The sequence below is a fragment of the Sebastes fasciatus genome, chromosome 21 (genome assembly GCF_043250625.1).
Source record: "Sebastes fasciatus isolate fSebFas1 chromosome 21, fSebFas1.pri, whole genome shotgun sequence".
NCBI lineage: Eukaryota > Metazoa > Chordata > Actinopteri > Perciformes > Sebastidae > Sebastes > Sebastes fasciatus.
In genome coordinates this window covers 13089930-13115021 of record NC_133815.1, presented here as the reverse complement: position 1 = coordinate 13115021, position 25092 = coordinate 13089930, and the positions used below count along the sequence as shown (strand labels likewise).

General features: G+C 42.7%; 1 protein-coding gene across 2 annotated transcripts; it reads right to left on the bottom strand.

Annotated features, from left to right (window-relative positions):
* Nucleotides 1-4166: 4166 nt before the first annotated feature.
* LOC141759744 (cysteine-rich secretory protein LCCL domain-containing 1-like) lies at nucleotides 4167-20956 on the bottom strand. Of its 2 annotated transcripts, XM_074622072.1 has the most exons (15): nucleotides 20683-20956; nucleotides 19591-19930; nucleotides 13254-13372; nucleotides 11164-11296; nucleotides 10438-10553; nucleotides 10205-10305; nucleotides 9923-10114; nucleotides 9187-9247; nucleotides 9034-9100; nucleotides 8762-8892; nucleotides 8600-8643; nucleotides 8420-8492; nucleotides 8248-8323; nucleotides 7998-8131; nucleotides 4167-5235 (listed from the first exon to the last, which is right to left on the bottom strand). In XM_074622072.1, exons 2-15 carry the CDS (start codon nucleotides 19840-19842, stop codon nucleotides 5184-5186), a joined length of 1551 nt encoding a protein of 516 aa, XP_074478173.1. In that variant the 5' UTR covers nucleotides 19843-19930; nucleotides 20683-20956; the 3' UTR covers nucleotides 4167-5183. The 2 variants fall into 2 exon arrangements, with proteins under 2 accessions (XP_074478173.1, XP_074478174.1); XM_074622073.1 differs by lacking the exons at nucleotides 13254-13372; nucleotides 19591-19930; nucleotides 20683-20956 and adding an exon at nucleotides 11684-11789 and having other exon boundaries at nucleotides 5047-5235.
* Nucleotides 20957-25092: the final 4136 nt, after the last annotated feature.

Here is a 25092-nt window from a genome sequence, read left to right as displayed (position 1 = left end):
TGAGTGTGAATGGTTGTCTGTCTCTATGTGTCAGCCCTGCGATGGACTGGCGACCTGTCCAGGGTGTATCCTGCCTTCGCCCAATGTCGGCTGGGATCGGCTCCAGCCCCCCCGCGACCCCTAACGGGATAAGCGGTTGCAGATGGATGGATGGATCCTCTAAGCACTTCATAAATGCTCAATTTAACCCTTTGATGCATACAATCACACCAATATTATGATCTTGTAGTCCCTGCAGTATATGTCTGCATTAAAATCTTGATATTCATTAGTGGTTCTTTGGAACAATTTTAATCTTTCATACAAAAAGGGTTGGCTTGGAAACATTACATGACAATTTGTGTTCGATGTTCGCGATGTAGTCGTTTTCTGTACCGCAGGGGGACAAGCCGCGATACATCGACTATATTCGATGTGTCGCCCACCCCTAACTGTTTATGACTTAATCAATGTCAATTCTGTTGTCATTGATTCCGGCTCTGTTCTGCACCCAGGGGGTCTTTGCTGCTGCTCTCCCTGCCTTTGGCTTTCCATGTGTGCACATGGAAGGGCAAGGAGGAGTGCTCTCCTTGCCTCATGCTACCACGTAGGCTCGTGGATCCACGTATGCGCGTGGATGGCCAGGGAGGTCCCAGAGCAGAGCCATACCGCCAAATATAATGTATATATTACTGCAATGTAATAGTGTCTTTGACTAAAGTGGTCCTGACTGAACTGGCTCTAAAGAAGGCCATTCGCGTTTTTGCGCCGGCCACCGTAGCAATCCTACACGCTGGGCACACGGGAGAGGCTTCAGTTGGTTGCAATCTCAACCTCGCCGCTAGATACCGCCAGATCCTACACACTGTTCCTTCATGACAACCTTTTTTATCACGCTTCACAAAAGCACAGGCAAGAAAATATATACACAAAACACATTTAACAAATCTTTATTACACGGCTTTGTTGAATACTCGATTCTGATTGGTCAATTAAGCGTTTTTATGATCTGTTATTTCTTTATAGCAGACCACTACTATGTATAAGAAACTGCTGCTATGGACGCAGTTCTGATATCAGATACTGGCGGACCATTTATGTGTCAAATTATTGATTTCTGGAGTAAGTAGCCTTGTAATAAGTGATATAATGTACAGCTAGCAGGAAATAAACCCCTTCAGGGCGATGCATCTGGTCGGGTAGTCGCATCATCCTGTCAGGGTTTATTTCACAACAATGACCAAGTTGTACATTATTCCGTTATCAGTCATCCATTGTTTGCCCCTGATTGAATATCTTGTATTCCAGTACTGACTGAATGGTCTTGAGCACCAATTTGACTGAAAGATTTTCAATTTCAGTCAAGTGGTTGGGTGGGTTGGTCACACGAGAGCCAGTTGGTAATGAACGGTTATTATAAATCAAATGTCTACGATTTGTCAGAGGTTTGTTTTAAAAGCGCGGAGGCCTAAAATAACTCAATAATTATATGAGTCACCTTGCCACTCAGGAAAAACTCATTTTTTTTCTCCACCAAAGTACCCACTCCATCTTTGCAAAAACACATTCACAGTGTGGCTATGTACATGTAATATTTTTGGATCATGAGGGGAAAAAAAAGCCCCACTCCCTGTCAGATTTTATGTTTTGTTCATCTGCCAAAGTAAAGGCTTGACAAGAAGGAACACAGTCATTACCATTGGCAGCCATAACTTTTCACCTCGGCGCTGACGGCTTCCCTGACTGCATCGCTGCTATCTGATTCCCATCCAACCATATAGTGGGACAGGCGGCACAGACATAGCACATAAACAAACAAGGTGAGCGCGTGAAAAAATACAATTAAACCCAAATATACAGCACATGCACACACACCGCAAACACATGCAGAAGCACATTCAAACTCTTTCCCTCTCCTCAGGTGTATATGGTCTCTTTGACACAGTCTGCCAGTCTGCTGCCATGCAGCGCCACATTTAGCTCCGCGAGAAGCGCCAGACTGCAGCTGAGCAGAGCACAGTGAGGAGGTTATTAATGGCCTTCCTTATTTTAAACGACAGTCTGAAAACACTGGTGGCACCATGCAGACCCTGCGAGCTGCAAGCTTGTCTTTCATCCCATCTGTCTTCGCGGCGCTCAGTCTCCTTGGTCCTAATGGGCCTGTGGCTGTCGCTCTGTCAGTTTGCTCCTAATGCACCCTTGTCTGTCTGGTGGGTCGCACATGAAGGCACACAACCATCTATCACCATCAACTGATGTGTTGCACCCTCTTCCTTAATTATTTGAAGACATGCAGCATTTTTTTAACTAACAGTGTCCGACACTGCACATGCAAAACTCTATTTCATGAAATTTTGTTGTTCTTATAGACTCTAAAAGTTCGGGAAAGGTGAGAAATTCTGCAGATGTCATGCTCGTGAAGGTGCCAGAGAATCAAACCGTCACGCTGTTTGCAGCCTTCAACTTATCTCTCTGCCCTTTCCCTCTGTCCCCCCACTTTCTCCCTTCTCTCACTCTCCTCATCCTCTTGCCTTTCATTCTTCAGAGCCACCCATCACCACACCCCGCTGTGAGTTTTGACACCTGTCTGATGTATGCCTCTCTTTTTCTCTCGCAGGAGTCTGGGTGCACATGGACGGCCTATCAATCACTCACACGGCCCCCTTTTTCCTGCAGAGCTCAGCCAATCACAAGTGATTGGGTTTAAGCTAAACGTGATGTGTCAGGGCGTAAATGAGGGCGTGCATGAATGTGTTGGCATGCACATGATGTTGTGTGCGTGTCTTGGGGCAACTGTACGGCCTGATTGAAGTAACCTAAGTTGTAAACCTACTGCAGACACACAGTTATCTCCAGACCAATAAGTTGTTTTCCATATGTTGAGAGTATGCATGTGGCATGTTCTCTCCCACATGTGCAATTAAATCTGCTAATGCAGATAGATGTGTGATTACTATTCCCACACATGCACACCCATAAAACTCTTAATATTGTGCCACATTGGTGTCAACGGGCCAGTAAAGTTGTATATTCAACCCATCATGTAAGATTTAGTAGCACTTGTCTGGGGAATAACAAAGACTGGCAGCCTGAGTCACAACCTATTGCAGCCCTCCAGACATCATAACACTGTCGGACATGGATATGGTGGAACCCATTACGGATTGGTCATTTCACTCCATTGCTGCTCAAAAGCAAATGAGGAGTGACGACTCTGCTCCCTGGTGACGGGCCCTAAGAGGAAGGCAGGGACATTTAAAAATCAAAACGCTTCCGCTCTCCAAGGTTTGAATGAATAACCAGTATGGATATTGGGAAGCGGGGGGGTGCCACATCCTGCGAGACTTTGACGTTCGGGTCTTCTCCCTCAAATGGAGCAATGGATCTGGAAGTCCAGGGGATTGGGTTCCCACAAAACCTACCACTTCAGTGACTCCCTGAGGTACTTTGATCTTTGGCTCGGCTTGCTTATCCATTGGGTTAGAGCAAATGCAAAATTACTCAATGCCAATGAGGTTTTAGAGCAGATTGTCAGCTCTAATATGAGGGCATTATGAGCCATATCAGCTGAACTGATCCAGGACCACTGACAGCCTTCTGTGGACATGGCTTCCCAGTTTCAGAGTGCCAATATTTGATCATTTTAAGATATGTATGTATAGCTTTTTTTCATTTCTAGACTATAAAGAGAGCATTTCCCGTCAAAGTCTGCAACTTCAAAATACTCAGCCCGGATTTATCTTTAACTGTGTTTGAGGTGAAATGAGTCTGAGGCAGCGTAGTGTTTTGAGGTTAAGCAAACATGCGTCTGAGTTACAGTATGATCATGTTACTTACAAGAAATCTTCAAATATAGGAATGAATATGGAGCGCCTCCCTATCACCACAGCCACCACAGATCTACAGCAGGAAATCCAATACTAACATATGTTTGAAGGAGACATTTGTCAATTTTGAAGCTGAATTTTGCATTTCTTGGGATCGCAATTTTTGGACAGTGGCTCCAAAACGGACTACTTGAAGTGTTTTTGAATATGTTTTATGATAATAAAAGTCAATAACATTACAATCAGCTGTATGCTACGTTTAAGTGAATATAGTCCAAATGTAATTATGTCTATGCGAAAAGCATCACGTTGACTTTGAGTGATTTAAATGTCACAAGTAAAGGTCTGGGAGACAGCTGTGGTGGTTGTAATATTTTATTGCAAAATGGACTTTTCCTAACAACCTGAGGTAGGAAAATATATGTAATGCACAAAGAAACAGTGACAAAATGCAATGAATTGCAAATTATATTGATTGCAGCTTAAAAGAAAGCTGAGAGCTGGTAAAAAATATGAGCAAATATATCTGTTGATTAAAAATCGCCATTCCCCTACAAAACTGTTGCATAGTATTGCCTCTGTTTATCTATGTCAAAGGAAGATGGATAGATATGACCTGAAAACATGATATTTTCATATTTTATATTTTGCGACATCCAATAAAATGGTACATATATGTTTTTTTTTAGAGAATAACAACTCTGAGGGATGAATGTACTTCCCGACCTGCAGGGAGTTTTAACTAAACCACATTATCTGGAAAAAATAACCAAACAAACAAAAACAATCACACTGGCAAATACAATAATAATACAAAAAAAAACATATAGCAGCATCCTTTATAAATCATATTGATATAAAGCATAATCATATAAAAATAAATGCATGACAATTTGTTCCCCCATCATTAAAAAAGTATAAAATATGACAAGAAACCTCTCCAGAGCACCAGTAAAAATGTGCCAGACTTATTACAATAAAAATGAAACTTAAGTGCCATTATAATGTTATGTCATAGGATTTCTATAATTAGTATTCATACACAGCTATTTGTTAAGAGGGCAAGGTAATGGCACAAAGACACAAGTGTAATGCTATTTACAAATATGTACAGCAAAATATTCAGATATTTACAGAAATTTCCTGCTAAGGATGATAAATTGAAAGCTCAATGCGAGTGAGTACTGACAGTTTCTCATTGTGTATGTGTCAAGTTTTTGTTGCTGGGTTTACGCTGCCATGGAGACGACCTCTAACCCCCGGAGTGTAGCAAAGCCAGAAACATTTCAGTCATTCAGTTTGACAACGGGGCTTGATTACCGCCTATTCAACAGCCCGAGTGTGCTTTCTGTTTGGTGAAGCCGTCCTCCGGGGCACTCAAATCACAGCAAACACCCGAAACGCCTTCCCTCCAGGAGGGTTTTGAAGGCTGCGGGGAAGAAGAGAAAGACAAGTCAGTCTGGGTGCGGCATGTGTCAGATACAGAACAAGTCCCAGCCTTTTGCAGAGAGACGTGGATGACATACACACACAAACAGATAGACTTCAGGTTTTTACGTCCACGTCAGTGTGTTGTCTGACACTCTGATGACAGATGGGACACAAACAGATAGAGGTTGAGGCTCCCTGAGAAAACAGATAAACCAGCCATTTTTACACAAACACAGGGGACCTGCATGTGTTAATCCAACAAAGACAGACATGTTGTGAAGTTAAAGGAGACAGATAAATGATGGGCAGATACTAACAGACGTCAGGCATCTCAGCAAAGTGACAAAGATAAATGTGGTGTGGAGAGGCAAGGGAAGACAGGGGGAGGACAGAGAGAGAGAGGGAAGGCCACAGAATAAATGAGACTGTGTTTGTCCTCTACGCAGGTCATGTTAACTATAGTCATTCTGCAGACCACAGAACGACCCAAAGGTGGTGCAATTTAATATCTGTAAAAAAAACTAGAACATACTATACAGTATGTGGGTCACTTAAGCTTTAAACCGAGGCTGGTACGGACCTGTAACCTTAATGCTGTTTTAGAGTGGTACAGCATGGATTCACATGCTCTTACTTTATTAACATCAGCAAAGTCTTTTCCTTCTGTAGGAAATCACAAGCTCTCTCCTTTGATAAAGCTGCAGTTGGTACCTTTGAGCAAATATGATAAAAAGTTATTTTTATAAAACTGTCACTATATCCTGATAGTACTGCATGAGACAGATAATCTATGAAAAAAGCAAAGGAATCTCTAAAGCAGCTGTCAATCACTGCTCATGAAACTCTCGAACTCCGATCAAACTGTCAAACTAAGCAGCGCTGATCAAATGTTTATCAAGATTCTGTTACTGTCTGTTACTATTTCTCTCCTCAAATGTTTTCAGAAACATATTTTAATACACTGTTCAGCTGTAAAAGTCTGCTCAGCCAGTGGGCAGTGCTTGGTTTTGGCTCGACTGTTTCCAACATAGCGAGCGGGTCACAAACGTTCTCATTTTATGACAGTGAGAATTATCATTAACATGAAACAATTCACACAGACCAAAGGATTAATTAAAACAGTATGTTGTTCAGTATCAGTGAGGCATCGAACATTATTAATACGTCTTAAAAAGTCAGTCTACTTGATGCAGAAGAGCTGCATTGTACACTGCATACATTTGTATTGGGTAGGTGTTTTATTTCCTCCTAAGCTTCTTAACATTCCAGTAGCCACCGTACAAACCAATGACATCTCTTGTTTCCTGCTCTGAGTTAGCAGGTGACACCAAACAGTGTGGTCTACTGTCGCCCCTCCTTTTCTGAGTAGAAATGGGAAAATTATGGGGCAATATAAGCAAAAGTGCACCTCTATGCCGACGATGCAGTGCTCTATTTGCAAACCTGCTATCTCCTTTACTTGCAAATATTGTGAGGCTTTATAGTCTCAGTGATTTTGTCCCTGTGTGGGTTCATATGCAGAAAGTCTTTAGTTTCCAACTCTTACTGTATTAAAACAATTAATCACACACTACCGAGAGACAATTTAACAATTATCACTAATTGTAACCTGCCTAAGACTAATCTTAGAAACTAAATTAAGAAATAAATTAAAAGATATCTTTTCAGAAATGTCTGATGATGAGAATAACTTACTATAACTTGAGAATAACTTTTCGACTTTTCGAGATATATTGAGTGTAGGGAGCCTTCCTTTTAGGCCTGTTTTCATTTGCTGTTTCCCCTCCCTTTAAATCGCTTGCGATTTTTGTGGTTATCCTTCGGGATTAACTTGAAGATTCCCCTGGTCCGCAATTGCGTCCCTCCCACCCCCCCCGTTTCCCCTGACAATTAGTCTATCCACCAAATTGGTTGGACTAAGCTAAAACTGTCTAAAATTTGAACTTATATGTATCCCCTTTGGTAGATGCTGGCAGGATCCCTCTTCCCCAATGCAAATGCTTTGGCTTTTCACTGCTTTGCATTCTTGTTTGTTTGTTTTTCTCTTTATCCGATCCACTATATTAAGCTTTAGACCCCTTGTCTGCTGCTGATTGCCCTTTTTGACTTAATACCAAAAAACAAACCCCCTCCCAGAACTACATTAAGATGCACTCATGTTCTCGGCACTAATTGCCAAGCAATTCATTATTTTAAACTGGGAGCATGGTAATCACCCTCCCATGCGCACTGCATGAGAGATGTAACCAACTGCCTGCATCTTGAAAAGATTAGGTTCACAAGGGAAGGCAGAGTGGATGAATTTCTCTCTACCTGAGAGCCATTGATTTCTCATTCCTCTTCTCTGAGCCCCAGCAAATTAACCCCTTCACTTTCCAACCAAGTTGTAAGACTGAATACTTACATAGGACCAGTAATCTCCCTAAATAATGGATTCTATGATAGTAAGTTTAAACACCCTCTGATTTAGTTTTTTACACTTCATTTATATGTTCTATTTATTCTCTTTTATTGAAATTAAATATATTTGTTGTCCTGTTCATAAAACTGCTGTTTCTACCAATTTAAGGTACCACTATCTTCAGTGCTGTTAAAATAGGGGTGATAGGTTTTACTGTAAATGTGAAGTTTTTATTGCACAATTATCCCTGAAAGTTAAACATTTTAAAATGTTTGTATGTGCCCTAAAAATCACACATGGCAATTTGCACACACATACTAGCCACTTAGGTCAGCTTGGCTAGATTTAGCATCCCATACCTCTCTGAGAAAATGCCATTTTGGAATGAGGCAATATAGTGTTTCCGCTTGTCCACTGGCATCACATCGATGTAACCACCCACGTCATTCCTGATTACTCCAGAGTGGACCGCTGCTCGGCATATACTGGACTTCTGCAAAAGGTGTGCAAGAGGAAAAGTAATGTAAGAAATTCTGATTCATTTCGGTCTCTTCATGAAAAATATTGATGACCCTGGTGGTGAATTCAGCTTCAAAAAGAGGGACTTACATCAGAGTATATTCTGGTGCCGATTACTCTGGATATGTGAGGATTCTCTCCTAAGCAGTTTCTCGGGCAGTACAACCTAAAAATAGAACAGTTGGACATGGGTAATGACTTGAACCTACATGAGGCTGGAGAACTAAATAAAAAAAAAAACTAAATAAATTCAGGTTCATACCTTGGACAATGCTTTGTAGGCTTTTGGTACGAACACATCTGTGCGACTGTGGTTTCACATGTGATGGCTTTGACTGTAAGAAAGAATTAAAGTGAGTGTCAACCGACCCAGCTTATAATGAGTAATTTCATACAAAATGTTACATGTCTATAATTAGTGTCACATTATTGTCAGACTAACCTGCTACTCTGGAAACTGTGAAGGAATTAGCACTTAGATATTTTCTGTCAAGAGGAAACACACAACATTGACATGAGACGGCATTATTTTCACTTATTGTGAGTATATTTTGTCAATCTTGCTATGAAATATCATCAGTATAAATGAATATTATTGTCTCACCCAAGAGCCTGGACTCCGTTCTTGTTGGACTTGATGAAAAAGTCCTTTCTGCCTTGTCTTGTTACATCCATCCATCCTCCATCATTATCTATGACACCGGCATGTAGACCAGCTCTGCACACACTTGATTGCTGCAAATAAAATATTTTATTTACAACATAATTTTCATTAAAGGCCTTTTGCTGACACTGCTTTCTCAAGGACACTTTGACAGGACACACAGCTTTTAATTAGCATAATATTGACTACATAATCTCAACTTGTGTACTCACCATTTCATAGTGTACAGTCCCGACTACTTTTCCTGTTCGGTCTAGGCACCCAGCTGGACACTCGTATCTGTAAATATGCGAAAAAATAAGGTGAAATGAACTGTATACTCCATTTTGTTTTGTTGTTTTTATTATATTTTATCTGAACTGTACCTATTACATGGTGTTCCTTTACACTGATCTCGAAGCTTAGTGTCACAGGTCACAAGCTGAGCTGAAAAACATGAACATAAAGGCCTTTCAGAGCTCGTACAGGAACCAACATGCATGAATGCAGCTCTGATGCAGACGACTAGTTTTTAAAAGCCCGGGTTGAGTGACACCCAGCGAGGACTGTTGTTGTGATGCTTCGAGAAGCAAAGAGAAGAATTCCTGCAACAAGGTTCAGGGTGGTCAGCAGTTCTGGAGGAAGCGTCTCGGCTTACAAGTACAGGCCCGTTTCACTGCAGAGAGGAAGCCATTTAAAAACCGCACGAGCCCCTCTCACCCCTCAGCCCCTCTCAGCCAGCCAAAAGCAAACACACACTCGGGGGGATCATGCTAAAATAGACCACCCCTCCCTGCTCCAAAGAGTGACTTGCAATATTAAGTACACTTCAGAAACTGTCAGGGTCGATCAGGGAAATGACAGATAAAGGCTGCAGAACATCAAGACAATTTAAGATAAATTGAAAAATATTTCCAGTCAAGGTATATTTTTTGTGTTTGTTATCCATTATTGCTTCTTCAACACTAAAATATTGGGTTTTGACCCAATTTTCTTTTCTCTTTTATATATAATCCTATATTTCTTGCTACTCTGTGCACCTCCAAACCCTAAACCAGATCCTACACCCCCCAATTTTGAGATGAAACTAGATCCAGAAAAAACAGTTAAATGGCAGCTTACACATCTGCTGTGTGTTGACCACTTCATTCTTCTGCAGGTCCTCTGTGGGGGGCTTGGTTGGGGCCGGGGCGGGGAGACTGGGAGGATCAGGCTTGGAGGCCCTAGACCAGGGCTTCTGTGGAGTGCGGGGGGCCTCCGGCTCGATGAAGTTGTTTTCTTCCGTTTCCTCTTGTGGAGGGTAGGAGCTGTCATCTTCAAGTAAAGTCACAAAAACAGGGAATAGTAAGCATATTTTTCCTCAGGCTTTCTTACTCTGTCTTTCTCTATTTCTCACACACATACCTTTGTAGCAGAGGTTGTCCTTGCAGCTTCCTCCATAGCTGGGAGGACAGGCAGAGCATGGGGTCCCATGTTTATAAGGCGAATGGCCCCACCAGTTTCCCCTGTTCAGATCATATAACAAGCATGGCTTATTGAACAGAACACATACTACTTAGGCAAAATGAATAACCCATGTTTCTTTCCAAACCCTTTGCGTGTGTGACAATTTTGAACATCACAACAAATATGCTTACTTTGGTGAATAGTTGCAGACAAGATAGACGGCTTTAGCCCAAATCTGTCCCCACACATTCATGTTGTAACACATGTTGACGGCACAGCCAATCCGACTGCTGGTGGCCCATACCAGCTGCAAAAGAATGACACAGCAGACCATGAAAAACTGATTATTGAGTCTTAAAGAGGACCTATTATGCTTATTTTCAGGTGCATACTTGTATTTTGGGCTTCTATTAGAACATGTTTACATGCTTTAATATAAAAAAAAAAAACGCTTTATTTTTCTTATACCGGCTTTGCTGCGGCACCTCTTTTCACCCTCTGTCTGAAACGCTCTGTTTGAGCTCTGCCCAGCTCTGCTCTGATTGGCCAGCTGGCCCACTCTGTTGTGATTGGTCAATCAAACAAACTCTTCGGACTCTGCTCCAGCTCTGCTCTAACTACCTTTGTTTGAGGGCATGCCAAACTAGCTTATGCAAATATGTTACTTGGTGACATCACCATGTTACGGAAGAAAAGGCGGGACTTCAAACAAGGCGTTTCAGGCAGTTCAGGAGCAGTTTTCTGTGGGGGAGAGTAACTCCCTTTGGTGTGGACTTTGTAACTTTGCAGACATTTTACATGCACAAAAAACTACATAACACACTAAAGGAAAGGAAAAAAAGCATAATAGGTCCCCTTTAAATCACTAAAGAATAAAGTCTAAAGAGGATAAAGTGTAAAGATCCAGACCTAGCTACCTGTGTGTAATGAGTACAAACTGGGCCAGAGCATCTGAAGGGGCAATAGGGGTTACACTCCTGAGGGTACGGGAAGGAGTAGTCTTTCACTTCATCATACCAGGCCTGCACATGGAACGTAGGCGGACGATACCTGGAGAGATGAGTAAGCGTACCTTTGATGACAATGTTCCAAAAAAACATTTCTATTGTCTTGTGTCTCTTTTGGCGTGGGAGTCAGTATTATACATCAAAGCTGTTTGCTGCTTACTGAAAATCCTCTTTCAAGAACCTATATATATGACACCCATGCAGTTTATTTGTGCAAAACAATCTAACTCTTGGAAAAGATACGCTTGAATATTAATCAACCATTTACATTTATAAAACCACTAAGTTTATAAAAATGTTCTTCAAAATGTGTTCTGAGATACAGGTAGTTGTTAAAGATAAAGCAAGCACATCATAACTTCTGGCAAGATGACTCAAGGCCCTTTAAAAGGATAAAGTCATTTACACTACACTCAGCATATGTAGTTACCATCTGTAGTTAGCACCCATTGGTGACCACAGCAATGTAAACACATCTGTTGCCATCGAGCTTCTAGCTGGCAATGAAACATTTGTGCTCTCTGATTAAATTGCAGTGACCAAGGACTGACACTGATTTGGCACCAGGTGTTGCTAGTTAATCTAATTATAATCAAGCGGACATCTTGACTGTGAAGTGGTATGATTAGATGTGGAACAAGAGTCTCTTATGTGAAGCGGTGCTGTTTTCAGATGCTCTATGGGGGGCTGAGTGAACATGATGAACAAACAAATGAACACATAAGTGTAGCAAATTCATATTAATATGTCCTCTGTGTGAACATGACACAACACCATTGAAATGCTACTACAACATGTAATGAGTGGATGTAATGTGTTCTACGCATGGATGTACAAAGAGAAGTGGATACGACGCTGGAGGCGAGCTCCCGTTGAGAGTTGCTCAGTGGCGCATGAAGCCAGGATGGCTTTACTGCCAAGTGATAAATTATTTTTGGGCCCAATGACATGAAGACCTGGAAGTTGTAATTCCACCGTTTAGCCACTAGGGAAATTTGCTTCAAAACCTTAATAGCCTAGCCTGCATTATATATTGTTTGTTTAAGCAGTGCACAAATATAATGTTAAAAAGGCAAGGTTTGTAACGAGTGGATTTAATGCATTTTGTGGTTAAATTTGTCACATAAAGTATAACAGTGCACTTGTCAAAAAAGCTAGCCAGAAGTCGTGCTAAACTCACGTTATACATATTTTCTTTATTACATGGTTTTGTTGAATACGCAATTCTGATTGGTCAATCACTGCATTCTACGGTCTGTTATTTCTTTATAGCAGACCGCTGCTATGTATAACAGACCGTTGCTATGGACGCCATTCGGATGTCGGACTTGTAGGACCATTTTTGTGTCAAAATATTGATTTCTTACAGCTGAAGTAGGCGAGATTGGAGAAAATATGATTAAAAAAAGTTATTTTTATAAAAACATAAACAGTAAGAGCTGATCTGAGGTCTGCTATCCATCTGCTGTCTATGAGAGCCAGTTGTCAATCACTCGCGAACTCTGACCAAACGGTCAAACTAGGCCGCGCTGATCAAATATGAATCAATATTATGTTACGTTGATGCCTATTTCTCGCCTCAAATGTTTTCAGAATCATCTTGTAGTGCACAGTTTAGCTGTAAGATGAGAAAGTTTGTGACGCCACTGCCATTGTGAAATCTGGTGAAGAACGCGCCAAGTTCCGGTAACATGACCGGAGCACAGCCAATAGGAACGCTCTCTCAATGAAATGACCTGTGATTGGTCAAAGTCTCCCGTCACGGGCTAGATCTTCTAAAGCCTGAAAACAGAGCCATGAGCAGAAGTCTAGTTATCTCTCGAAATTATACATAAATTCTATTCCTATCCATGTACAATAAAAGGCAACACAGAATTAGACGCAAGCTTCCCGTCAGTCACAAACACACACATGCTGACTTTAAAGACCTTAAATGTTTTCAGCAAGGCAATTTTTAGGCCCTATATGCAGAAACGTTGTATTTTGAATTATTATTGTACCTTCCCCAGTGTGCTCCCAGGTTCTGTCCGATCTGTGGCAGTAAACCGGCAGGTCCGTGCTCCCAAAGACAGGTCTCTGCCCACTCCTCTGCCGTACGTTCCAACTCTGTGTCCCACACCTGCACAGGAGACGAGATGGAAAAACAATATGAAGTTGTTTTCAGGATTATATTTGATAAGAAGTCGAAACAAACCAACCCAGTGCAACACAGAGCTGCTTATATTGTATATATAATACTAACGGGCCATAAGAAACGGCTAGTGTGAAACTGGAGATATTCACTGCCTTATAGGGTTTGTTCAGCTGTCAATGATGTAGGGTGGTATTCAAACACATACTGGACAAGGATTACTTATCATGATAAGTAATAGGGACTACTAGGAGCTGCTATGGCTAAGTAACTGTACTAATCTCTAAACTAAGTGCAGCACCATTCTGCTGCTGTAAAAAGAGCTTTTTGACTCTCTTATTGCTGCTCAGCTGACTTTCCCCAGATGGGTTTTCCCGTAGGATCGGGTGTTATTCGAAAAATGCAAAAAGCTGTTTTTCCTTAAGTAATACCTTCCATATGTCTCTGGTGAGATGTCTGGGTGCAAGCTTTTGTTTCACTTTACCTCTCTCTGAATTGCCCTCTCAGTTAAGATTGCCTCTGGTTGGATACTAAGGGATCATATTCCCATTCTGGGGTTTTCTGGGAATGCAAAGAGTGTCCTTCCTCTCTGCTGACCTACATTCTACTGTTAAAAAAAAACAAAAAACGTTAGAATAACACCAGCTGTAATTCCTCTGAAGGACACTGTATGTTCCTTTAATTGCACACCTTCACTTTCACCTTCAGCGCGGCATATCTAATGTAACAGGTTCCTTACGAGGAAGTCAATTAGTTTGCGCGTGTGTGTGTGCATGAGTGTGTGGGTTAGCATAAGCGAAGGTGTCAGAAGTTTTTCACGTTTCACACATTGGGTCCTGGAAGTCATAGCTTACCCTCACTGAAATCTCATCCAATAACAGACACTGAAATAACTCCCCTGCCTCCTTCGCCCGTCACCCACTTACAGTCCCACCAGAAACAACTGCTGTTCTCTGCATTACTCCCGAAACACACACACACCTACCTAACAACAGGATGTCTGGCAGCGCTGCAAATTAACTCTTTCTGGGAATCCAGCTAGCTGTCGAGAGGACTTATTTGTTTAAATCGACAACGCCAGGGTAATATGCCCAGTGTTTTATGTCAGATTTCAACACAAAACCTTGCAGAAATGTTACATAACTGCCGTATAGAACAAATAAACAGTTGGAGGTGTGGAGTATATTTTTCGTTTAACTCTACACGTGCAAAGAGGGAATGTATCGGCGTTACAGCAACCTGCCTGTGGTCTGTCTTACACAATAAGGCCAAATGATGACTGACAGAGCCAGGGCTAAAACAGGAAGGAGAATTTGTTTACCTGAAACTCTATCTCTGCTCACAAATGACCTCTGTTGGAAGTGAGCTGCAAATAAACGCGTCAGTATTGTCATATCTGTTCTGTTTTTTCCCCTGGTTATCCCTTTTTGCCAACGTACGGTACTGAAACAGAAACATTGAAGAGATTTCGGCTATCAATAATGGAGAAATGCAGCTCAGTTATAACCTTCATTTCTAGCAACATCATTTTCCCCTTCGATTTTCTCGACAAGTGACCTCCTTGCACGAAAAAAAGAATCAATGTTTACACTGATAAGCAGACTGAAAAACATCGCATTGAGCTGTGGTCACTGCCAAACGATCTGCAAACCGCAGCACATAGGACATTTTGTGCTTGAGCGGGGGTCAACACAATGATTTTAACCATTAATGAATGGTTATGGGTCTGAAAACGTTTAGCTGTGGCCACAACTACAGTAGGTTTCAAGCCAAAAGTGACCAAAACTCTCTGAGTGGCTACAGTGTCAATGTCTTAAATAATGATAAATACAAGCAGCACCCTTCCAGCTACACTCATTCCATCGTCCTCAAACTTGCAGAGAAAGCAGGCTCGGAAAAGTGTCGACCGAGACACATATTTTTCAGCTGTTGAATGTGGTGCAGCCGGCTTGTCAAGCTGCTGTTGTTTGCAGTTAGCCCAGCAGGGGAGGCCTCGTAACCGAGACCCCCACCCACCCTGACCGCACTTCTGCTGGGGCCCGTAAAGAAAAACACCTCCCCTGCTAAAGTCTTTCAGCGCAGCGCACACAGCATTGTGTATTTCGCTTAACACTTCATTTGTGGCCAGGTTTTTTTACCCCCCCTCTTCCTTGGTCATCTGGTTGCATTCCAAAGGGTACAGAGGTGTACTTCCTTCGCAAGTTTGGGTTTCCTGTTCATAATCGATGGTGCATGCAGAGAAAATGCTAAGAAAGCAAGGGGAAAGATATGGGAATTGGAGAAAGCGAAGTTGAGAAACCTGGCAGAGAAGAGAAGGTGTGATAAGATGGTGTGAGAGAAGATACGGATGCAAAGGGGTGACTAGGAAAAGTGATCTATTGCCTGCCCAAACTACTACTATAATTTCCCACGGCAATATGCAATGTTTCATGCAGCGCATTCCAGCCCACATCAATTCACATCAGAGGCCCCCGGGGCTGACCATTGTCTAAATTTGGTCAACCAGCGAATACCATTATCTGCCATTATCATGTTCTAACAGGAACATAGTTTGACCAGAACAGCATAGCCAATTATTGCAGGCTTGACTTGAACAGGAAACTGTCTCATTTAATGGCCATCATATGTAAGACAGACAGATAAAATGGTCTTATTTCAGGCATCTAACTAAAATACCATTCAAATAACCCATTGACTTCCAGATGAGGGAACCGGAAGTGCTAAAATGCAAACTCATTTCTGGGTTGTAGGACTCATTCCTGTAGCACTCTATTCTCAATAATAAACAACGAGCAAATATCAGCCTATCAGCTATCAGCACGCAGGTAGAGGCGATCGTCCTCTTGGGCTTAAAGCAGATATTTGTGAGATCATTGGAATTTGCCAATTTCGATCTACATGTGTTTTGCATCTCTGCAAAGTTTTACGACCGTGCTCCCTGAAGTGTACGTGGAAGGTGCTGTTCTTTCTTTTTTAAGTGCATTTGGAGCTCTGTTTACATTCTTGCCATTGCATCAAGCACACAAGGATACGCCTTGTTGCCTCTCCTGTTGGTGATATTTGTGGACAGGATGCAGCCGCTGCAGGTGAGGGTCCAGCTTTGTGACATTAGGGTGGCATCTCTGCTATTTTGGGACATTGTTGTCCTTTTTGCTTCACTGGAGCGTGACCTTGGATGTGGACTGGAGCACTCTTAGGAGTTACAGTATATTATTTGGGACATTTTTTTTTCATACTATGGTATTCAGCTGCTGCTCTTAGAAGCCAGTGGACGTGTTTTGAGCACTTTTGGCAATTTTATTTAATCCAAACCAGTTTCTCTTAACATTGAAGCTGTCTGTTTCACACGATTGCCCACATTATTTAATTAAACCTCTCGGGTAAAGTTAATTCAAGGCTAATTTATTAGTCTAGACCGTAATTATTGTCTAATTGGACAGCCACATCATCCAACAATAAATTGAAATGGCAGACTCATCCCGAACAGAAACCTGCCAATACAGCTTTATCTTAAACCACTAACATCAGCGTCACCTCAGACCCAGAGCGCAGCCCAGCAAAGCCAAGTTAAACATCAAGGCGGGCGGGGGCCCTTTCTCCCATGATGCCATCTGTTTGTCTTGGAGAGCTTCAAACACTGACACTTCTCTGTTTATACCTGTGGGTCAACATTTGAGTGAGAGGCAGAACCGCTGTACTGAAGGTGCGTTGAATCTTCGGCGGATCGCTACGGAGTGTGAATGCTTATCCGGGGAATTTTTTGGGGCCTCTCTGTGTTGGATAATGACAGAATGGGAACGGAGCCACAGGGATAAGAGAGAGAGGGAGGGAGGCGGCGAGAGAGAGAGAGAGAGGGCAAGAAAAGGAAATGGATGAAGGGGGGGAGGAAAGATGGGGATTTGAATTGATGTTATCTCCGACGTCTCTGTGATGATTGCCACAGAGGGTCAGCCGGGTTATGGTTTAATACAATGGCAGACAATAACAGAACTGATGGGCAAATGGCTGTGTATGGGCACTTGGGGGATTTGTGTGTGTGTGTGTGTGTGCATCTGCATGCACGAGTGTGTATGGAGAGCAAGGGAGCATGTCTATGAAGTCTTCCAGTACGGTGAAGCTGTGAGGTTTCTGAAAGGTGACAGCGGTTCAACACAGACAGAAGGAAAAAATCTGAGAAGTATGGAGCCCCATTTCAAAATAAAAGCGCAGAAAACCATTGAAAATCCATGAGATCTGAACAGTTATTCTTGCCTGACAGATCTGCAAATAAGATTTCAGCATGTATCCTTCCAAGCCATTATGTGCATTCCAATACCCATTCTACCATTGAGTATGCCAGAAAAAACTTGAGTATGTGCCAATACATAGTATGTCCAAAGGTTCCAAATGTTTCTATTGCTCTTGCTTGCCTCACTCTTATTCTCCACATCTTCTTTTCAACTATTTTGAGACCTTTTTTTTCCATCCCTCCCTCTCTCATTGCTTCTCATTTCTATGTGCAACCCTCCTTTATCAATTTTACACCTCTATTTTTTTATTGACCTACTGTATTCCTTGCTAGCCTTCATGCTCTTTCTCTCACCTCACATACTCTTGTTGCATGCCTCTCCATATTTCACCCCTGGGTGCCCCTGGAGCTAAAAAAAAAAAAAAAAACTGTAACTGGAGACAGTAGAAAGGAGCTGCTGGCTCAGCATTTCTCCACTACAGTGTGCCTCGACCAGAAGCCTGCCAGGCAGAGTGCACGTACATGTACACACACACACGCACACACGAGGGGTCCTCAAGTCCAACCTCTCAATTATACAATTACACAGTCCAGCAATTGCCCCACAGCAGGAACTGTTTATTTGCCTTTACCGTCGAATAATACTGCCTTTTGTTCTGCAGCTCTTTAAGTGGAGATGAAAGGATGATAAAACCTCACTACTTTCTACACACTGTATCGATTTTTAACCTCCTAACAGTAAGTACTGTTGGTGGCGATGCACTGTGGCGGTCAAGCAGCAGTGCCTATACACATGTAGTGCATTTGGAAAAGTTCTAGATCTTTCACAAGGTGTGGTGTTCCTGTGTGTGTTTAGTGGGGGGTTAGACAGCTGGTAAAACAAGCCCCGGTGCCGTGCTCTGATTCTAATTGCACTGTGAAAAGTGATCTGGCGCTGTACACACACGTGATGGCCAAAGGATAAAGTCAAACAAATCTCTCGGCATGAGTAAAAAAAAACAAAAAAACGCAGTAGTAATGTGATCATTGGCGAGTTGGTGGAATTCTTTTCTTCTGGCAAAACAACCAAAGTCACATGGGTGCAGGCATATGTGTGTGTGTGTGTGTGTGTGTGTGTGTGGGGCTCATGTGTGAAGGTGCTTAGATGCTGCCCGTGTGTGTGTGTGTGCCAAGAGGGACAAGTGCCAGCCGGGTCTGGTGACTGGGTCAGCTCGCTAAGCTATACGCTCCACGAGTGTGCAAGACTCTTAGGGAGTTCAGAATGGGGTCAAAGCGTTTTAAAGGGACTGTTTGTAACTTTTACACGTATAAATCTACCGGGTCGGGATCCTATGCGCGCTCGCGTATGCGCGCTCGCGTGTGGCCGGAGTCTCTGCTCCGCTGCCTGCTTGCCTTCACTCACACACCGCGCGTGTTCTAGCTGTCTCGCTCCACCTCTACACTTGCATGCGTGCACACTACACACTGCAGGAGAGTTCGTTTAGCCCTGAGAATATCTAGTAAATGTACGTGGACGTCTTGCGAAGTGACGGGGCTCCGCAGCGAGAAACGTTATCGTCTCCGACTGGGTGCCGGTGTCTCCCTGCGGGCGCAGTCGGGAGACGATAACGTTTCTCTTCCTGCTTCAGCCCCGGCACCGACCCGCTTTTCCTGCTTCAGCCTCGGAAAAGTCAACACTAGGATCAGCAGTGATTCATGGAGAGACCTTCGTCTGGTCAGCTAACATTACTGCCAAGCAGGTGAAACATAGAGTGATATTGTGGTTTTAGCTGACGTGCGTCGCCTCACTGTTTTGAGCGATGCTCGTTCATCTCTATTTAGAGCGAGCACAGGCGCGAGCCCGACGCTGACTTTCGTTGACTTAACGGCCACAGGTGTCGCTGTTAACAAGCAATTCTGAAAGTTACAAACAGTCCCTTTAACTGCATGAAGTATAAATGGGAATCAAATCTCAACAGACATCCTCCCATCCACCTACCATGTGCTCCATGTTGGACGAAGGAGGGTAAACCTGGCCTCGGAGCTTGTTGTGAAGGTCAAGGATGAGCTGAGCATCGCCGTCGGTGATGGCCCTCTTCCCCCTCTGCTTGGCCTCCCACCAATCCCCCTCCTCGTCCAGATACTTGTCCAGGATCTGCTCCCAGCCCGTGGAGTTGGGAAGCATCACCATGGAGGTGGCGGTCTGGAGCAGCAGGAGCAGGGACACGCCCCTCAGAGATACATGCCTCATCCTGAAGATGGTGATGGTGGTGTCGATTCCTCTCAAACTCAGGTTCCAGCACAGCAAGACTCTTCTTCTTCTTCTTCTACAGCGTTAGCTGGAGAGGAGCCGAGAGGAGAGAGCCAAACAGGATTATTATTGTGAAGGATTGGAGCTGGAGTTTCTGTATCAAATTTGCTGAGGTCAATATTGAACTTGGTGAGGACAGCGCGTTTTGGCTTGCAGACACTTGGGTTTGGTGCAGTGCCTCGGGTAACCTCATGGAGTTCACTAAGGGGAAAGCTGGCTGAATGACTAGTGAAAGTGTGGATTAAGGAAATCACTACTAGTGTTGAACTTCCTTTTAAGATTTTAAAACTTTAATAAAAAAAAAAAGACAGCTTTGGAGCAGCATCAATTCACATTAAGCTGTAATAAAAGTGCACAGAATGATGCACAATGCATTCACAATACTGCATTTCCAGTTGCCTCGGGTAACCTCGAGTTCACCGGGGGGAAAACTGGCGGAATGACTAGTGAAAGTGTGGATTAAGGAAATCACTACTATAGTGTTGAACTTCCTTTTAAGATTTTAAAACTTTTTTCCCTAAATATAAATAAAAAAAGGAAGACAGCTTTGGAGCAGCATCAATTCCCATTAAGCTGTAATAAAAAGTGCACAGAATGATGCACAATGCATTCATCACAATACTGCATGCATTTCCAGTTGAACTTTTTTTGGTGCATGCTGCAATGCTGACAGAAGCTGATATAACGTGCCAATGCCTAATGGAAAACGTGGAGAGAGTAATGCATATTGAAATAGAAATGGAGTGGTGTGATTTAACGGAGACTTGGGAAATAATTTACCTTTAATGAATTGGAATGCAGCCCTGCTTCTTGAGATCCTGACAGAGATCTGGCTGGGAGAAAAAAACTTCAGCAGCAAGAAGAAAAGTCCTCCTTCAGTTGCAGAACTCAGGTGGAGAAGTGGTGGTGGTGGTGGTGGTGGTGTCTGTCGCTGGCTGCCATATGACATAAATCAAAAGATGTGATGTGGTCGCTTCACTCCGTTTGAGGAAAAAGAGAGAAAGCAAGAGAGAGAGTGGGTCTTTCTTCTTTCGGGATTCTTGCACCAAAGCCGCTAAAGCATCACTTATCCACATTTTATCCTCAACTTGGCTGCTCTTGGAGAGTGGCCGCCCATCACCACGCCTCTCCAAACGGCCCACACTAGCTCGTGCCAAGACCCTCCGCGCGCGCATCTGAGCTCGTGCGAGTGTATAGTAGTAGGCCTATGAGCAGAAAGTTTGTTTTTTTTCCTACAAAGTTGTACAAGTTAAACTCTAAAACGCAAAAATAAGCAATTCTGTTATATTCTTGCAGATACTTTTATAGTTTACTGCACTCATATTGCACTTATTGGTCATGGTACTAAATCTTCAGTCTCTCATAATAATATCATCTTTTTTTATCTCAAGTATTATAATACTTCTGATGTTGGTATTTTATATTTGAATCATGTCATTCTTTTGTCAATGATTTATCCAACAGTACACTTAATTCTGTTATATTCTTGCAGAGATTTTTATAGTTTACTGCACTCATATTGTACCTATTGGTTATGGTACTAAATCTTCAGTCTATCATAATAATACAATCTTTTTTTATCTCAAGTGTTATAATAGTTATGATGTTGGTATTTTATATATGAATCCTGTCATTCCTTTGTCAATGATTCATCCAAACACTTAAAGCAGTATAGTGGGTAGCAAATGTGATGACATTTTTTATTAGAAAACGGTCACTATATCCTGACAGTATAGTGCATGAGGCAGGTAATCTGAAAATAATCATGTGCCTCTGTGTCCTCCGGTGTGCTCCTGATGGTATCTGCAAGATTTCACAGACTGGAGGAAAACAACCAATCAGAGCCGAGCTGGAGCCCTGCCGTCTCTGAGCAGCTGTCAATCACTCGCAAACTCCGATCAAACTGTCAAACTAGGCAGCGCTGATCAAATATGAATCAATATTTTGTTACTGTAATGCCTATTTCTCGCCTCAACTGTTTTCAGAAACATTTTGTAGTGTACTGTTTAGCTGTAAAATGAGAACGTTTGCAGCCATGTTGAGACCAGTTGAGGATATACCAAGCACCGCCTACCAGCCGAAGCACTTGAATTACAATATGCTGAAAGGTTATTATGTGATTTTTTGCCCAATGATGCCAAAAACATGCTCCCTACTGCAGGGTTTAAAGGTTGTTGACTGTCTGCATGCCCTCTTACCTGGTAACATGGCTTTGGTCAAAAATACATTAACTTAAACCAGATCTTCCTCCTCTGTGGGGCCTGCCAGCAAAAGTGGCCCCATTCTCTTGACTCTAACTATTCACAGGTGACTCCTTATGGGGGGATTAAAACACAAACCAACTCTCTGTTAATTCCAAACCCCGAACTTATCGTCACTGTTTCCCCTCCCGCTGCAAACACAGTGCGAATTCCATAATGGACACAGGCAGGTTTTGTCTTTTGTCATCTGGTCATTTTCTCTGGTTGCTGTGGCACATGTGGAAACAGTAGCTAATCACCAGGCAACTGTGTGTGTGTTTGCCCCCCTGTACAGACTTACTTTCCACAAAGGGGGGACACAATCTCCTTGTGTTTTACCTGACAGACATAATAAACTAAACGCTGGCCAAGCCGACATGTCTTTTTCAGTAAATCCCCCTTGTTACCATGACTCCCTGATGTTTTCATGTTTTTTGGGGGCCCATAGCCCTTACTCATCAGGTGAGTCAGGGACTGAATGGACAACTTCTGTCACCGGGTTATGGACGTATTTGAGTTCTGTAATTCATAATCTGTGAAAAAATAGGACACGCTATTGCACTCAAAACTATACAATGCAGTCTACATTTTAAGAATCCTTCAGTCAGTGCAAGTACTCATCTCCTTAAGTAAAAGAGCAGAGAAAGTATCAAAATGTATATATTATCTTATTATATTATGTGTATATGTATTTATTATATAAATTATTACAATATTAGGTCGTTGATACTGATGTATCAATGCATTTTACTGTTGTAAATGATTGAGGTGGAGCTAGTTTTAACTAATTTATGTACAGGTTTAGTCCAGTGGTTCCCAACCTATGGTGTCGGGCCCCTCCACTGGGTCACAAGATAAACCTGAGAGGTCCTGAGACCCCATATGTGCCCCCATGTTCAAAAGTAATGCAGCAAAAGTGCCCTCTTGGATGCCCTAGATACAACATGATATAGTGCTCTCTAAGGTGCCCTTTCAGTGGAGAAAACATGACAAATTGCCCTCTTGGATGCCCCTATGATAGATAAAACATGATACAGTGCCGTCTAAGGTGCCCTTCCAGTAGAGAAAAGGAGATGCAGTGCACTAATGGGTGCCCTTAAAATGGAGAAAATGTGATGAAGTGCCATATAGGCTGCCCTACATGCTAGAAAAGTTTCCTGCTCGCTGGTGCCCCGATTATTTATTCCGCCCTTGCCCCTCAGACAGCCTGAGTCCGCCACTGCCTCAAAATTGAAGTACAGTACTTGATGTACTTAGTTACATTCCACCACTGCCCTCAGTTAAGATGCACCAGATCAGTGAGCACTGAGCACTGTAGATTCATATAAAACCCTCTCTTCCAGGGCGCCTCTGCTGTCTAACCTACTTCTGTATGTGATACAAGAGCTCTCACATTGAGGACCCACCGCATTCTGAACTACCATAAACCCAGGGTTTACTGTCTGCTCCCCGGGTCAGTAGCAGGGGCCTCGGCCACAGCTCCAGCAGCGGCCCTCTCTCTGCGGTCAGACCCAGCAGGCCCCCCCACCCCTCTTACACCGCAGCTGAAATAGCAACGCTGTAACTCCCAGGAGGGAAGCACCGCCGAAAACGCTCATTCATCTGCTATAGAATTAATGCTGCTCTACATTTAGATGTGTGTGTCTGACAGGGACGAAGAGTGTCTCTGTTTGACAGTAAGAGTGAGAGGTGAGGCAGCAAAGGAGTGACAGGGTGCATGTCTGTGTGTACACATGCCTTCATAATATAAATATATGAGTCAATACATAAAACATGCAATTATTTTAAACTCTCCAAATAAGCTTTATGAGCTTGGGATATGAAATGACTTTTATTACATTAAGGTTAAGACTGAAACACACAAAGACTGACTGTAAGAGCATTTCTCTGACCCTGACTATAAACTGCAACTGTGTGGATAAGGAAATATTTACCAACTGCTCAAGGATTTCTATGATTTACAATGTGGTAATTTAGGTCAAGCCATCTGTAACGGACAGACATTCTCTGATTAATGTTTATTACAATGCCTGCCAGTGAATATACACTATTTGTGCCTGCGGTAGAGCAATATAAATGATTTCATGCTTGGAGTTCTTGTGTTAGCAGCCTTTCATGAGAGTCTCTCTCTCTTTTTTTATTGCATCTATTGTTTTGTACTGCTTTCCTGCTGTGCTGTCCGTCTTAATATTTCACATTTTTGCTGCTTTCTGCTTGTCTTTCTCTCTCTGTTCTTGCTGCTCTTTCTATCTCACCCACACAGCCATTGTTAGGTCCAGATGCTTCATTCGGTACCTCCTCCATTCAGCATGTGGTCTTGCGAGAAACCCCATGAACCCAGCAGAATGCATCAGCTGTGCCAGACTCCATCGCATCCACACACAACAGTAGCCTCTGGACTCAACAGCAAAACCACACAAACACTGTCGAAGAACACTTTTTTGTTGGCCCACGTTTATCTGGCACGTTGCTCCCTAATGGTTCTGGTAGAGCTGGATTGAGGTTCGGAGCGTTGGAAACGGCATCGGGGTGAGAATGGGAGTAAAGAGCATCAAGGTCACTTGGCAGACGTTCTACATCATTGCTTTTGTGACATTATCAGCAGTGTTCAGCAGAAGGCTGCCTCAGATATCTACTTCAGGTCAGCTTGGCTTAGTTTGTCTGCCTCTACCCTCTTGTGGTGAAGAGATGCCAATACATTTGTGAGGACTGAATACATTTGACTCTATTTCATACAGTCTATGAATGTACTGTAAGTTGTTCTGTGTTTGGTTCCCAGGTGTTGCTGTGGAGTTGTATAAAGCAGTTAATACCACAACATTGAAAGCTCCCTGTTGTGTTAATGTTCATTATTCAGTATACTTTACTTAAGTAAAAGTACAAATACCACACTGTTAAAGTACTCCATAACAAGTAAAAGTCCTGCAATCAAAGTTTCACTTAAAGGAAC